This window comes from Daphnia magna, linkage group LG1 (assembly GCF_020631705.1).
Source record: "Daphnia magna isolate NIES linkage group LG1, ASM2063170v1.1, whole genome shotgun sequence".
In the NCBI taxonomy this organism is placed as follows: Eukaryota; Metazoa; Arthropoda; class Branchiopoda; order Diplostraca; family Daphniidae; genus Daphnia; species Daphnia magna.
The window spans coordinates 10,560,039-10,576,244 of record NC_059182.1 but is presented as its reverse complement, the minus strand read 5'-3'; the positions used below and the strand labels follow the sequence as shown (position 1 = coordinate 10,576,244).

At 41.0% G+C, this 16,206-nt stretch overlaps 1 protein-coding gene across 3 annotated transcripts in view; it reads left to right on the top strand.

The window, feature by feature from the left end:
* LOC116928358 (protein turtle) overlaps window positions 1–16,206 on the top strand; it is a 40,232-nt gene that overhangs the window by 15,587 nt on the left and 8,439 nt on the right. For all 3 annotated transcript variants that reach the window (XM_032935451.2, XM_032935442.2, XM_032935434.2), the window contains exons 2-6: window positions 11,022–11,191; window positions 12,132–12,428; window positions 14,148–14,272; window positions 14,699–14,945; window positions 15,121–15,396. In XM_032935451.2, coding sequence (XP_032791342.2) covers window positions 11,104–11,191; window positions 12,132–12,428; window positions 14,148–14,272; window positions 14,699–14,945; window positions 15,121–15,396 — 1,033 coding nt within the window. In that variant the 5' untranslated portion in view covers window positions 11,022–11,103. The remainder of the gene's footprint in view (window positions 1–11,021; window positions 11,192–12,131; window positions 12,429–14,147; window positions 14,273–14,698; window positions 14,946–15,120; window positions 15,397–16,206) is intronic.

Sequence of the window (16,206 nt, the reverse complement as noted above, 5' to 3'; positions counted from 1 at the left end):
AAAGATAAGCCAGAGAAGGAGAGAGAGACAGAAAGACGGCGAATAAAATACAACAAATACAAGCGGCGACGATTCAACTGCTGTCGGCTGTGTCGGTATTTATTGAGCGGAAAGTTGGGCCCTTTTGTTCCATCGTCTTTTTGATCCTTCCCACTGTCTCCTTATTCTCTCGTCTGCCATTGAAACATTTGGGTTCCTGTTGTTGTCTCATTTCAACTGTTGTCGGGCATGTTGACGACCTTGTCGCCTTTCAACATTTCATTTCATCTAGTCCTCTCTCCTTGTCGGAGATTCTGACCGACTAGCCGACTACCTACTGGCATTCTTTGCGTGCCCGCACTGTCGGTGATTACCCCCTGCCCGACGGTCCATTCTCAATGGCCAGATGAAAACTGACAAACTTCAATTATTTTCCATTGCCCTTCGAGACATGCCCGCCTGAATTGACAGCGAAGACCACAAAAAGAAAACAACGCAGACTATTCGGAATTCTCTGGCCTTCGTATCCGGACGATCGAAAACCATTGAATCCAATGTTCTTGCAGGCTCTGACAATGCGGTAAACGATGTCCTATATTGAAGAACACAGAACACACTATGAGCCTGCGCTTGTACTAGCAGTGGCAAATGCTCTAGATATTGCTACAGTAAAGCTAGTTGAGGGAGACTATGCTAAAGGCTATCTGGCAATGGGGATCTCTTAACTGATGCCGAGTCAGTGCGCCGCTACAACCAGGGCGACAGTTATGAATTCAAAAAATACTCTGGAATATTTTCCGCTTTTTTTCCGATTGCTTTGTATAATCCAACGCATACGCAGCCACAACTAGATGGAACGCATGTGTACCTTGACAGACACATAAAAATGAACGATAGTTAGGTAGGGGGGGGAGACCAAATGGCACAGTCATTGCCCAAGCTTTGAAAGACTCCAGAAAAAAACAAAACTAAACAAAAACATGCATAAATAAATAGAAATAGAAATCAATAGTGTGTCTGTTTCTGCCGTGTCACCACCCCCAAGAGGATGAGGAAGTTGGCAGACGAAGGGAGTTTATTCGAATGACGGAGGGTGTTGGAATAAAAACCGCATTCAGAGCCACTGTTACGAGTACCTTGCCTTTTTCCGGAAATGGGGGAGCTGGCGAGGGCGGAGGCAATGATAAAGACGGGCGCAACGAGAGAGAAAGAACAACGCTGGGTACTTGCTGAGGCCAAGAGAAAGCTACATGATTCTCATACAACCCACGTCGTTTTTGTTTGTTTTTCTGGTTTTTTATTCCAAGGGTGTGATTATAGAGTATCAAAAAATGGATTTCAAAATGAAAATGTACAGCAGAACATAACGCACATGGTCTGCCTAAGCGTTGCATGGCATTTGGATTTTTTGAGTTTTGTACTTTCATACGATTTTCTTTTTAATGTGACATTTATATGATACCTTTGCTGGTTTCCGGTTGATTTTAGTTTGTCTGGTACCGCCAGCCACGTCCAGCCGAATCGTCTTCTCTTAACTTCAAAACAAGGACACTAGAATGGGCTTGCACAATGGTCTCTCTCGTATTATCTATAGCATCAAACTCTAACACTATTGACTATACGTAATGAAATTAATAGAATCGCTTGTACAGTCCGCGCTCGTTCAATGCACTACTTTATCAGTTAACTCCCCCACCCCAAAAAAAAAGAAGAAAGAAAAGTTCGTCCTACATTTGCGTTAACATTTGCTATAACGCTGAAAGTTGAAAGGTAGACATTTATATATATATATATATATAGATAGATAGATAGAGAGAGAGAGAGAGAGAGAGAGTAAATGGAGATAAAGAGAGAGAAAGAGAGATGGGTGGGTGGGTGAAGCTTGGGAACAGATCAATAATCTGACTTTGCCATAGCTAACGTCTACACGTTTTCTTTCTCTTCCGTCTTTATCTTTTCCCATGCGCTTCATCCCTCTCTATTTTTGTTCTCTCCTTTCTCTTTATCTATGTTTCTCTCTCGCTTGTCTATCTTTTGCCTACCATTCTTCCACCAGCCAACCCCGTCCTCCCCATCGCACAAGAACTATCCTTCTGCACACTCCTTCTGCAATGCCGCATTATTCTTCTTCTTTTTTCGTCGGCGCCCGCACCTTTCAGTCATCGAATGTGAGGTTGATGATATGAACTAAATAGCCAGGCTGCCAGCAAACCACTTGTCCAATAAGAGTCGGCTCCATTGACGTGGACGGCTACAACGGTACGTGCACGTACAAGCGAAGAAAGTCAAAGTTTGTAAACAAGTTAATTGCAGAGAAGTGGCTGTCTGTCAGCTCCTACAAGCCGCTTGTGAGTTGAAAAGCAGGTGCACTGCGCCTAATGGCAGTGGTGAAACTCAATAACATCGCCCACTGACAGAAAAGACAGGCCCCGTCGTTGCTATCTACGCAAAGAACGAAAGGCAGCGTGACGTGCTAGATACGATCGCCATTAGAGCTTTCATAGATCAACGCAACCATATATTCCATATGGTTTCAGACTATTCACATTCCCATCGATCAGCCTGATGACCTTTTTACCGAACAGTGAACATTTTCTTTCGATCTAAAAAATGCACGTTAGCGTCATAAAGGATGTTTTACTTGGATGGAACTGGCAAAAAAATAGATAAATATAAATAAATAGGTGGAATTGGGGTGGGAGGAGAAAAGTCAATGGACCAGCATTTGCCTCCGGTTTCCACGCCGATATCAGAGAACGGAATTTGTAGCGATCACCAGGTGTCAGCTCGTTGGAGGCGTGTCTGCTATTTCCCCTCTAAGATCTAATGCGACTCGCTTGGCAGCTTCTTCCGGCATTGCTTAGCCAGTGGAAACCGGGCAAGGGAAAGATTGGGGAATAAGAGCTCTAGAAATTTCTGGAATTTGAAAACACTTCTATCGGTAGTCAAGACGATGACAATGTCAACCAGCAGGCACATAGCGATAGCGTTCTCTTATATTATATTAGATTTAGATTATAATATGCCATTACACAAATTTTTCGTCTATCTATCGCTCTATCTCAATGGGCAGTTCAATGACGGATATGCATATTGTTTAGCGATTTTACTATTCAATCTCTAATGCCATGACTGATGAATTCGATGTGGCGGCCTATTTCATAGGAAACATCTAAATATAAAAGTAGGGACGAACGAAAAAGAAAAACTATAATTTCGTCAAATAAGTGTACAAAAGAGCAACGTCAACTCTTGTTGGCTAATGTTGTTTAGACAAGGTACGTAGGGGTTGGATAATGCTGACGTGCAACTTCGTGTTGAGCATGGCCGATCTCAATTCACAGCAATATAGGTAAAAGAAACCAAATTTTGCGACAGCGGAAATCCCAATTGGAAATATACGTAAATGAAGTGAATTTCGCAATATTTGTAAGAAACATTGGCATATTTTCGGAGCACGTACAACATAGCACGTATAAATTTCAAACCAATCCAAAAACACCTTGAAGGTGGTCACAGTGTACCGAAGGCTGTTTCAACTGCATAATGACACAAATGGAGAGACTTGGTTCGCGCTTCGTTTACGTGAAGGAGGGAGCAATTGAAAAGCCGAAAGACGTTGACATTCTCGTCTTAAAGTGACGCAAAATGCATCACGCCGTCAGTGACAAAACGAGCCGCTAATTGCTGCGTAGAAGGTCTACGTTCATATCGATCGTGTCTCGAAAGCAGCGCTGGTAGCGAGATGGAGGTACGAGTTCCATACGAATGGAAAAGAGAAAGACAGCCATAGAGAGGCAGAGAGATACAGAGAAAGAGTAAATCGAAGAGGAAAGAGGAACGAGATGAGCACCACCGGGGAGACTGAGCAGAAGAAAACGGGAGAGAATGCGTAGAAAAGGGAAGAACAGAAGACTGACGTAGTAGTAGTCACTGGCGAAACATTAAAAAAGCAAAACAGGGGGAAGGGGGGACAAAATAAAGGAAAAAACCCATCCAACCATTTGCTGCTGAAAATGAACGGAGACCTGGATGCCAAGCGTCTCGCAGTGGATAGCCGCAGAACGTAGACGAGTATAAAAATACGGGTTGTGAGGTGGGGAAATGGACGCGGGTGTTGGCCTTATTTGCATAGAAGCCAGCCAACCGCGTGCTGTTTAAAATAAAAGGGGATGCAGAGGAAGCTATGTGAAGAGCTGAAATGAATTCGTGAAAAGGGAACGAGTGACAGTAGTGTAGAGCCAGCAATGGTAGTAGCAACATCAACAACAGTGGCAGGAGCGAAATCTGAGCCATGCTGACGGAGCTGACAATCGTTTAACAAAAACAAAAAAAAATTTAAAACTAAATGAATAAATAAATCAAATAAAAAATAATATTGATAATAGCAAGACAAGTAGCATATAACTCACCCATCACATATCAATGCACAATTTCTCCATTATTGAAAAATCTAAATTGAAATTAGGTGAACACAGATCACTTTTGCCTAACGCGTTTGACTTTTTAATTTAATTTTAATTTTTACTTTTTAAATATCCTTGGCTTTTGATTTTTGTTTTTAGGAAAAGGTCGCAAAACATTTTTCATTTTCGCAAACGAACATTAAAGTGACCATTTAAAGTCACTTGATAAGAATATTAAAGTAAATGACGCGAAGAAGTCAGGATTGCGACGCTTGACTTCACCCAGATCGTTTAGAGACGTTACTCTAGAACGAGTTAACCATTGGAACTAATGGTAATTTTGTTTTCTGTTTTTAGGGAAGGGGGAGAGGGGGAGGGCGAAGAAACAACAATTGTTTCACCGTTGGTTATCCTGCAACCTTTCTATTATGGACACGGTTGGGTTTAAGACCTTTTAGTGCATGCGGTTTGCGTTCCAAAGTGTTGGTTCGGAGCGGCCAGCCAAGTATCAATTATTACTTTTGAAGTAGTGCTTAGACGACGTTGCTGGATGCAATAAAAAGGATGCAGAACCGAGATAAGCGAATGAGTAAAAGTGAAGTCTTCTCCTTTCACTTGTAACTAAATGACTAACTTTTAATGCTTATAGTTGTCAACTCTAACGGAGCAAGAGCCTCCGTTCTGATGAACGATTACAGCCACGACTTTTTCCGATTTCCCGCCTTTTTTTTCCGCATTATTTGACATTTCGTTTTGTGGGTGGCAGAGACGGTTCTAGACCAGTTGAGAGATGACAACCTAGTTCCCAAGATAAATGTATACATCCCAAAAAGACTGAGCAAAAAAAAAAAGGGAAAAAAGAATGGAAAGGGATAATAAAAGACTTTCAGCGAGTGGAACCAATATGAAATCTTGTCGACGGCTTCGGCAATGCACAATGGCGGCCGCCCTAGACGACCCTTGCAATATCATCTTACTGCGTAGTAGGATCCTAGTCTGTTTTAGTTATTCTTTATTTTATTTTATTTTATTTTATTTTCCACGTTGGTCGTTTTGGTGAGGATTTCCCGTGAAAGATGACAGCATTGTGAATGTGTCTGTACCAGTCGATTTATGTATCACAGTCAGCCAGGGTACAGAAAGAAGGAGGAAAAAAGATAAAAGAAAAAAAAAAAAAAAACAAAAAAAAACGAAGGATCTTCACGTTATCAGACATAGAGAAATCGACGCGGTCATCTGCAGATATTGGATTTCCTTTTGTATTCTTTAACCTCACAGGCAGACTGTCTATAACTGCAGCGGCCTAGTATACAGTTTTTAATAATGCAAAACACGGGACAATGCGTGAACGGAATTGATCAACATTGCCACGTGCTAATATTCAATGGAACGATTCCCCCTCCCCCCGAATCTCTTATCGATTTCCAGCGTGTTTGTCATCAGAATGTGCAGCTGTTGGAGCTGAACCTCTTCTCTCACCACGTGTAGGCCAATGCTTGCTTTATTGTCTTCATTGCTTTGGCACAGCGAAAGTGCATCGTCCATCAACCTGTAATAGTTTCGATGACTGCTGTGTCTTTGGCTAAGATGAGCAATCAAAGGAAACAAAAGAGGCAGAGTGAGATCAAAAAATAACACAATGGAGCATACGAATGAAAAGAAAAGGGGAACAGAAAAAGGATCTCCTCGAGGACAGAAAGACAAACTGCTCTTCAGTTGAGTTACCAATGGAAACAATCCCCTGTCAGCCGTTCTGCTCCTCCGTTCGCCGGTGGATATAGATCGTTACCAATGTGCCGTTCTTTCCTTAGTAAATACGCATGACATCTCGAAGAAGAAAATGGACCCCATTTCTTTGATGGACGAGCTACTTCCATCTTTAGGTTACCGCCGTCCTAAACGTCCAATATTTCTCCGCCTCGGCTTGCACTTTATTTCAACAAAAACTGAAGCTGTCCTGCGCCACCCCATAGACCAACGGTAGACCCTATTGTCAACGATGACATAGCCTTCTTCGCTAGACGAGCCATTACTCTTTAACCCCGCTTTCACCTAACGAGATCATTCAATGAAACGTGACGTTTCAATATTTTTAGCCTTTTTTTTACTTTCAAAAAAGGAAAAAAAAGACAAATTTTCTATTACATTTCCAGTAAAATGATTGAGAATTCTGTAGAGCTGGGCGAGATATGCAAGCACCAAATGTGCTTCCGCTACAGTTAAGATAATCGCCAGTTTACAGCAAAGCAGACGAAGGATTCCCTCTCAATCTGTTACCTATTTATCACGTGTTCCTTGCATACGCCATGTTATATAGTAGTTCGCCTTTCTTCCCGACTATGCAGCAACGATCTGGAAGGTTATTCATAACCATTTCGCCTTGTGATGACCTATACCGCCACTATAGTATAGACCTAATATATAGATGCAATAAAATCCAGTGGGCTTTGTCGAAAGAACTGAACAAATCAAATGTGTTAAACTTGAAACTAAAAAGGTGTTTACAAATTACGCATGCAACTTAAAGTCGGGGTGAAGAAATGATAAGCTATAGTGAATGCCATAGCCAATGCATTTCGTTTCTTTATATTGCTGTAATGGACGTATCTTCTTGGAAAATGTTCATCCAAGTGGAAGATGGTCAGACGTACTACTTCGTTGATGGACAAAACTTATTTCCCTGTCTGGTGGACGCTTTTTTTTCACGCCCGTCTCTTCCTTTCCCGCGTCTTGGCTTGTGTTAGTTTCCATTTTATACTTTTTTTTTTTTCACTAAGCCGGCAAAACAGAAAAAAAGCTCCAAAATGATAAGGTGGTAGTAAAAGAAAAAGAAGAAAACCAAATAAATAAACATCAACCAAAAGTTGGGAACCAAAGGCGTATTTTTCTTTGCGTAAAAATGGTTTAAAGCCCGTTTTACGGTCGGCTTGCTGCACTGACGCGTTTTTGTATTAGTTTCCTATGTTTTTCCCCCAGCTAGACATCATTGTGACTTGCCGTCACTTGTCGCGTTTGATGAGCAACCATGACATGAAAATGCAACTGGGCTTACTATTCTTACGTCGTCTAATCATTGTCTCCGTCTGACGAGTTTGCACGCATGACTGCGCTGAAATGGTTGAAATAACAAAAATGGTTCGAATTGTAAGTCGTTTGACTATTAGACACGCGTTGCTATGGTTTTCGAACGAAGGCTGTGGTCTAGGCAAAAGAATAGCCACCAAAAGTAGAAATGATTATCTATAGTGGCTCACGAGATTGATTGTAGCTGCCTGCGCTTTCTTTTTTCTGGGAACCTTTTCACCTTTTAGGCCTACTGGAAATTCAGACGCAGAGGACATAGGTCGTGACTGATGTTGAAGGGTGATCCATTTGAGAGTAATACATTTCTAATGAACGAAGACTATGTCAATTCGCGGTTGCTAAACGTATGGCATATCGATCGATCACCTAGAACAAAGACAAAGCAACAAGGAACATACAGATGATACACGTGAATTGATAAATTGTGAGGAAACTATGAACTGCCGTCGCTGTCTGAGTGTCCGTATTTTCGTCACCAGATAAGCTTAGTCCTTAATCCAATGGCCCTATTCCTGCTGACACTCATCGTTGCCACGCATTGATGTGCCGTTGTTTATGTTTGGCAGTATCTCACGAATTGTTGACACTCTAAGCCACGGGTGAGGCAACGTTCTGCGAAGCAAAAAAACGACACGTCGGCAGGATCCGGTCCCGATTCAATTAGCTTTCAGTTTGACAGCCGCGGGCTTGACTTGCCAGTCGAAAGGAGTTGGGAGGAGGCAGTCGCTAGCGAATACATTTTGACGTGCTCTCACGGCAAACCAAAGCAAAGAAAATGGGAAAAACACAAGCGGAGACTGGTTCCTGCTGTTTGGGAAATTTTCCCGTTTTGAATAATATCGCTAAAGTCTTGAATATTAGCGTATACCACACAGAGTGACACATGGAATCCATCTTCAAACGGATAAACCAATTTTCATTGAATTTTCTTTTCTATTCTCGCACTGTTGTTCTTTCCATAGCAGACACGAAAAGCAGTTGTTGTTATCAGCTGCTCTCTTTGTTTGTTTTTTTACTAACAGCTGTTTGACGTTTAATTGACTTGCAATCGTCAACTAATAATTTAACCAATCATGCCGAGGATCACATTGCTCAACGTTCGAAATAAATGAGCACAAACACACAGGTAGATTTGATGTGTTTTGTCAGTATAGGTATACCGATCAGCCAAACGGGATGAGCGGACGAAGTATGTTGCCATTGACGTCGAATAAGCTTAGCTCACGTTTAGTCCACCCACAAAGTATATCCTGTAAGTGAAAAGTCGGGCTAATTTAATTGATTTTCTTTTGCCACAAATCCTTTGGCCTAATCCCATTCCTCCCTTGCCTATTTGGCTATCTTTTCAGTCAGTTTTTCGTCACGTTCATCGCCCCATACCTAGTTGGGTGCAGTAGCTTAAGAAGTGAAATATTGAACAGAGACGCGGCTACATGGTGAATATAGACCAACAATTTTGTAATAACAAAACTGCGATCGGAACGTTGGTGACGACGTCACGGGAAAATCAATCTTCTCTGTTATTGATCGTCTTATGAACATGAAAGCTAAGATGTGAATAAGTCATCATCAAATGGGATCCCGTCACATAATTTTTTTTTGTTTTGTTTTAGGTTTTTTTGTTATTTTTTTTTTTTTAGCCTAAATTTCCCTTTTCCCGGCCCGATAACTTGACGTCATTGTTGGAGCAGCTCTTGTATTAGCTATTAGTTGTCATATTCGTTAATGTTGGAATGTTATTATGCAATCTTTCCTTCGCGAGGAGGAGAAAACGAATATTAAGCTTTTATTTCAGTTTCCATCGAGAACGGTTATGACATGCTCTTGTGCTAACTACTGATTGTGACTTACTTTGGTTTTTTGTGGAGTTAAATTTTACGAAACACCCATTTTCGGCTTCTGAATCGGCAAAATATGATTTGAAAAGTTATTTTCCATCGAATTCCTAAGGCTTTAAATGGGAATTTCGTCAAACAATTGAAACACCTTGCGTTTATTCGACATTTACAGGCAAAAGGGCATCGTACGAGCAAGTAATTCATGAAGTGAGCCAACATGGAATGCTGTAAAGTGGATTATAGGCTGCGGAAAAACTTTATTGACTAATACTGCAGACAAGCGGACATCCCTAGTTTGATTTTGTTTCATTAACCCATAGTGTTGTTTTTTTGGCTTTTGCAAATGATCCTACTGAGGGACTTTGGGAACCTTGTGATTGATGATTCATTTTATGCATCCGCCTTTCACCTTAATGCTCCTAAAGGCATTGGAATTCAAACAACACGTTGCATTCCAACATGTATCCTTCCATTACACACATCGCCTTGTTTTTCATGCCATTCCGTTGAGCTACAGTACACAATGTAATTAGAGAAAGAAGCTTACTGTATATACCGCATTTTTACAATTTAAACACGATCGTGGATAGTTCTTAGCGGCAGGGTGGAGCGTGTGATTCGCATTCAAATCGACACAAACTTGGCTGATTGTGATAAAATTTCATTGATTTTGAAATCAGGACTACTGGCTACTCTCAAACCTTTTACGCGTGATCAAAAAAAGTTTAGCAAGAAAACCAAAAGGCACGTATACATGAAAATATGTGAAAACGGGTTGCTGGACTAATTTACCGGAATACTGGTTCCATTACTAGACATGTTACATCCAATTGAAGTTGAGTGTTAAGGGATAGCCAAAAGCCTCCGTTTCTCATGATATCGAGGTTTTAATTTTATTTCTAAATACAATTGGCTTGCGTCTGTGGTCTAAGTTTTTCTTTAAAAAGAAAAGAAAAGAAAAGAAAATCATGTTGCCCCGCTTCATTTGACATGTTGGAGAACGCTTCCCTTAGCATGTAATAAGCTCATCTTTGGGAGCAATGACTGGTCGTAATACGCTTAATGAAAGCAATAGTCGGAAAGGCAGCTGGCGCAAATGAGGTCCCTTCTACTGGATAGCGAAGCTGTTGGGCCTGCAGCGAATATCAAAGTATTTCTTGCATCGTGCACTGCACTGTTGGCACCGACAAAAACAAAGAGAAGGTCGCCATTTTGAATGAATGGGCGATAAGATCGTTGTTGGAGTGTATAAAACTGGGCTTTCAATCGTTCATTTCCGCCAAGAGACTGCCATCAACCTCTCCTGTCTCGTCTACGACCCGTTTCTGAGAGCTTCCTTGTTTGTTTCCCAGAAACGACCAATATTAAACTGGAAGTGCCGTATTAGTTCCGTTTTGCCAATTTTGGCGGGTCTATACTCTATTGCTTTTTAATTGATGTCCGATAGCGTCATCTTCAATGCAATTGTTCTTGTGTGTCAAGGTAACGGATATGCCACGCAAGCGTAACACACAAGTTAAAAGTAAACAATATGCACATATTTTGTAAAAGAACGGTGATACATTCTTATGCTATCTGATACACAGACATATTTGACATATTTGTCCTTCGTTCTTCGTGTAGTGTGCAATGCCGGACCGCTATATGCGAATGACAACGTTTAATTATATAATCACCTACCAAATAAACTAACTAAAAACTTTTTTTCTAATAGGTAATGCTGTGCCAAGGTAGTACCCGTTGTCAGAATCCTGCCGGTCCGGGATTATGGCGCCGGTAGAAGACGTGGTACCAGAATGGCTCGGGTCCGAAGGCGCATGGCTTTCGGCTTCACCCGATGTTGCCACGATTTCATGCCCGCGTGCTGTTCTTGCCGTCAATTCAGTAAGGATTTTTAAAAATATATCAACGATGAAATATTAAAAAAAAAAGATACAACAAGAAGAGGGGACAGTTTTCAACAAAAAGTGTGGGCAATAATTGCTTTGAACTGAAGGGGAATTAACTAAAAAAATAACCCGCTTTCTTTGCCGATAAAGCCATGCCTGTTTGGGGCACAACGGTTATGCTAATGGGCTTAATGTGTTGCGTTTTACAAGAGTTGATGTAATTTTAGCCAAAGGTGTGAGGCGCATAAAATTTTAGTTTAAGATGAAATACTTGAAACTGAATCGAAAATTCTTTGTTTGAACGTTGCTTAAAAATAGGATTAGAATCCATACGTTTCATGGTTTTTAGAACATACGTAATATTCCCAGTTGCTCATTCTACGAAACTGGACTTGGTCAGAAATATCCGGTGCGCACTGGAAAAAATGATTCCGCTTTAGTTTTTGGGTGATGTGCTAGGCTAACCTAAAAATTAGATTATTTCACGAGGAAGGTCTGATACTTACTTGAAACGCATATAACTAACGTATTTCGGACAAAGGCTTCGGTGCACATGCATCATTTACTAAAAGGGACGTTGTCGGGGTGTAGGTAAATTTGAAAAAAAATAAAATAAATACCTAGATTAATAATTTTGCAACAGAATCGAAAGCTTCGCCTGGGATTCCATTTTCGGTGTAGGCTTTATCGCCTTTCTTTTGATAAAAAATGTTTCGGGCGAGGCCACAGCAGATCAACCCCTTACCATCTGTATGTACAGATTTAATTAACATTTAAAAATGTATGAACCGAGTGAAATGGATGGCACATTATTTAATCTATCTATCATGTATGTACAGTATAGGACAGATGTTGACCGCAAAATTTGTATCTATGCATTATAGTTGTGAACTGTAGCACGTAACTCAATGGTCGTCATTCATTACAAATTTCAGGTGAAAAAATCAAGGAACCATCGGATGCTGGTGAAGCCGAAGATGGCAGGTCAATTTTCCTCTCTTCCGATGCTTCCAATAGCTACCAGTGCAAAATTAAGTCTGGCGGGCTGTGGCGGCATCGATTTGTCTCGTCTATTTTACCACAAACCACCAACGATGGCTACCAGCAATCGCTAGGGAAGCCTACACTACGACCCACGATCTCTCAACGCTCCCACCTTATGTCCAACATCTCATCCCACCACACTGCTGTATTCATCGTCGTCGTTCTTCTCCACTCGCTATTCACCTCAGGTAGGCTGTATTCGTTGATCAGTTGCATTTAAAAATGGGCTTAAATCAGCGAAGATGAGTCAGGAGAATTTGACCGCTGTGATTGGCAGGGAAGGGATTTGATCATTATTCAACTGATCTAAACATTGGTAGTTATCACAGCTGAAGCCACTTCCATCTAATTGTGGCTCTTGGTAGAAAGTTCGATTTTTTAAAAGGCCAAACAGCCATGTGTTTCCTCCCTTCGACTTGGCAGATAAAGTCATTCAGTTTGGAATACGGTTTCCGTACAGGCTAACGTACATGGCAAACTTGATACGACTAACCTTTTAAAATCCTGAAACTTTCTTATATATGTGACTAGCTACTCACGTCTACAAACAAAAGCTTTGTGGGCGTGAAAACTGTCCAACAAGGCTGAAGAATCTCATTATCTACGTTTTACTTTTTGACCATTTACTTGCAGAAGCTTTTGTACCCCCCCCCTTACTTTTTCCTATAATCCTTAGCACTTCTCGAGACTTCCATAAGATGATCATGATCTAGAAAGGCATTCCATCTCGAAGAGATCCATCTATAGACGTCAATCTACAAGTAGCCAGGCGTGAAATTCGTTCTTCTTTTCTAGAACATAAAAAAAAAGAGAGTGGGATAAAAGACAATAGTAAAAGCTTCAATAAAATTGTCGGGCAAAAAGTAGACAACACCGTGTAGAGGATTAAGTTGACTCTATACTTTCCTGTTGGTTATCGTTGTTAGTTGTAAAGGGTTTAAGAAGCGAAATGAATGAATCAGAAACAATTTTTGAAATTCAGACTATTATTTGTTTCGTTGCCAAAGGCTGAGGTCATTTTCATTTGACTACGTTTGACTATATTGAATAAATTCAAGTTCAGAAATAATAATAATAAGTTCATTCTTTAATACCACATTATACTTCGGGACCATGAGATGCCAAGCAGGTGCTTACATTGTACGTGGTCAATCATCCTTGATGGTCTATAAATCCTAGCCTTAAGACTTTTATATGCCTTCATAAAAGGGAGAAAGACTGAGTCGTAAAAAGCCGAAAAGAGTCCTTTCACTGAGACGGAAAAGGAGAAACGCAATGAACCAGGGTAGACTGAGGGCGCTGGAGGAAGGTCGCACAGAGTGGTTTCAACTCGGAGCGAGCCAATTCAACTCGAATGGGAACAGCAACAGCGCAAAGAATGAACGCTGATGCCCTTCCGATCGATGGAAGATTCCATTGTTCAATGCCAGGACGCTGCAGCATTAGGCTGGTGGATTAAAAGCCACATCAACCATCCACATGCACCCGAGCAGATAGAAAAGGCAAGACCAGCAAAAACATTTGAATATTTCCATGAAGAAACTTGGGTAAAACAAGAAGTTCAGGAGGGCGGAACGAACGATGGGCATACGAAGCCAAATAGTGTCGACAACCTGGAGGGCCAGAGAAAAAGCAACGTAAAGTAAATTTCCCTTGATCTGTACACGTTCCGGACACCGATGTCTTTTGTCACAACAAAGCAGTTGCTGGTGTCTATCACTTTAGCGGAAATGAGTTTAAATAGACTACGTCATTCGTTGTTTAGAAAATTACTGTGTTGGCTTCAGTTTATAATGATTTAAGTTTAAACAAATAGTAATACATAACTGGTTTTTTCTTGTCTACCTCTTCCTTTTCCATTCAAAATCGCATATCTGATGCTCATTCTTGCTATTCATTTTCCACAGGATTAAGTAACCCACAGGACGCTGAACATTTGACGGCGATGGTAGGCGACTCGATCATCTTCAACTGCCACATCGAGTTTCCAGAGGCCCATCCCGTTCCTTATGTCATTCAGTGGGAGAAAAAGGTACTATATTATTCTTGTTATTAGTGTTTTCACTATTTTTGGTTGTTGTTGCTCACTTGCCAAAATAAGCAGCTAAGGCCGCACTGGTAAAAACATAAGCATATGGTGTTCATCACTTCATCTTCCTATAGATCTCTTCGTAAGGAAAAAATGCAAAAATGAGGCACCGCTGCAGTGCAATACTTGACATTTTACATCCAAAGTAAAATTAAAGCACGGAATCGTTGAGCCAAGCAGTTTACGAATGTTATAGTAATTTTATGTATAATTTCTCCACGCTAATTTCGATCTCCTAGTCGATCCCAGCACATATGTCTATATGTCTCAGAGGGAGATAGACAAGGCGATATGCATACATTGTTTGATAATCGTAAACCGAACCGATATAAATGTTAACCAATCATGTTTTGTTATGACATTTTCAAGGGGGTGGAGATACCTATCTTCATTTGGTACGAAAATTATCTGCATACGGGCGAAGGTTACGAAGGTCGTGTGTCTCGGGTGGCTCAACAAGGTTCACTTGAAAGCTCCTCCCATTACGGCCTAGCTTCGCTCAACCTGACACGGATTCGTGAATCTGATCAAGGCTGGTACTCGTGTTTGGTCAACTTTCTCAACCGTTCGCCTCGCCAGGACAAGAATGGCACTCTCTTCCATCTCAACGTTCACGGTAACAACTTGTAAACGTGGGATTAACATTCACCACTGACTTTTGAAATGCTAAAGAACCCTCAGCAAATACTTAGCCACCAAAGTTTCGTTTTAAAAAATGCCAGTTTAATGAGGAATGCATTCCGTAAGAACGAGTAATTTGAAAAATTTCTTTCATGTTAATGTGACGACAGCACCGCCAAGATTTACTATGACGCCCGACGACGTTGTGTACGTCAGTCTTGGCGATCCCATCATTTTGAGCTGTCTGGCTGAAGGAACACCTGTTCCCGAGATTCTTTGGTATCGAGATAACGAGCTAGTGCAAACCTCGCCCTCTCTAGCTGTGGCTAACGATGGCACCGAGCTGCGGATTTCAAGTATACGGCAGGAAGACATCGGCGACTACACGTGTGCAGCCAAGAATGGCCAAGGAAGTGTGCGCCATAGCACGAAACTCGTCGTGGCTGGTATGTTGTTTGCTTTTACTAAAAACTCCATTACCGGTGAACGAATCCAAAGCCAAACGATCTAGAAATGAGCACGGATTACTTCTCGGTGTTATTTGCATCGCACATGGCTAGAACCACGTGTGCTTTAGCTCAAAGCCAAATTGATTTACAGTCCTTTTTAGGGCGCCATGGTCCTGGAACAAAAAAAAAAAAAAAAAAAAAAATCTAGAGCATTTCAGGCAGCAAGTTGTGCTGTACAGCTTTATTAAGGCGTACGTTTTAAAATGCCATTCAACTGATACAGTGGTGATATCATGAGGATCTTATAACTTCTTGAAGTTCCTCGTTTGTAACAGTAAAAATCTGACATCAAGTGAGCCCCAGGCGTCGCGATTATAGGTTGTATCAACAGATAAGCTTTTTAATGTATTCCCGATTTTTTTGCAAGAACGGCACAGTCCGCTAGTTTGAATGCGAGAATGAACATAAAAAATTCAGATAATCAAAAGGAATTCCAATTAAGGCAAAGGCAACTCAGAAACGGGAAAAAAATCCAGTTTTTTATGTAATGGCCTTCGTATTTAGAAGAATGTCTAGACACTTTTCGAACTTATTTAACATCTTCTTACATTCTTTGCGGACGTCACTTGTACTCTTTATCTTGGGAAACAAAATCATATCTAAGAAGCGTTGCTCAGTGCCCACAAGCAATGTTGAGCGTATCTTCTGTTTAGGTAGAAGACTTGTTTGCTGTGAATAAAACTGGACCAAGGCAGTATAGAGAGCTTCTTTTATAAACGGGATTTCTTGGTAAAATAAAGGATGTTT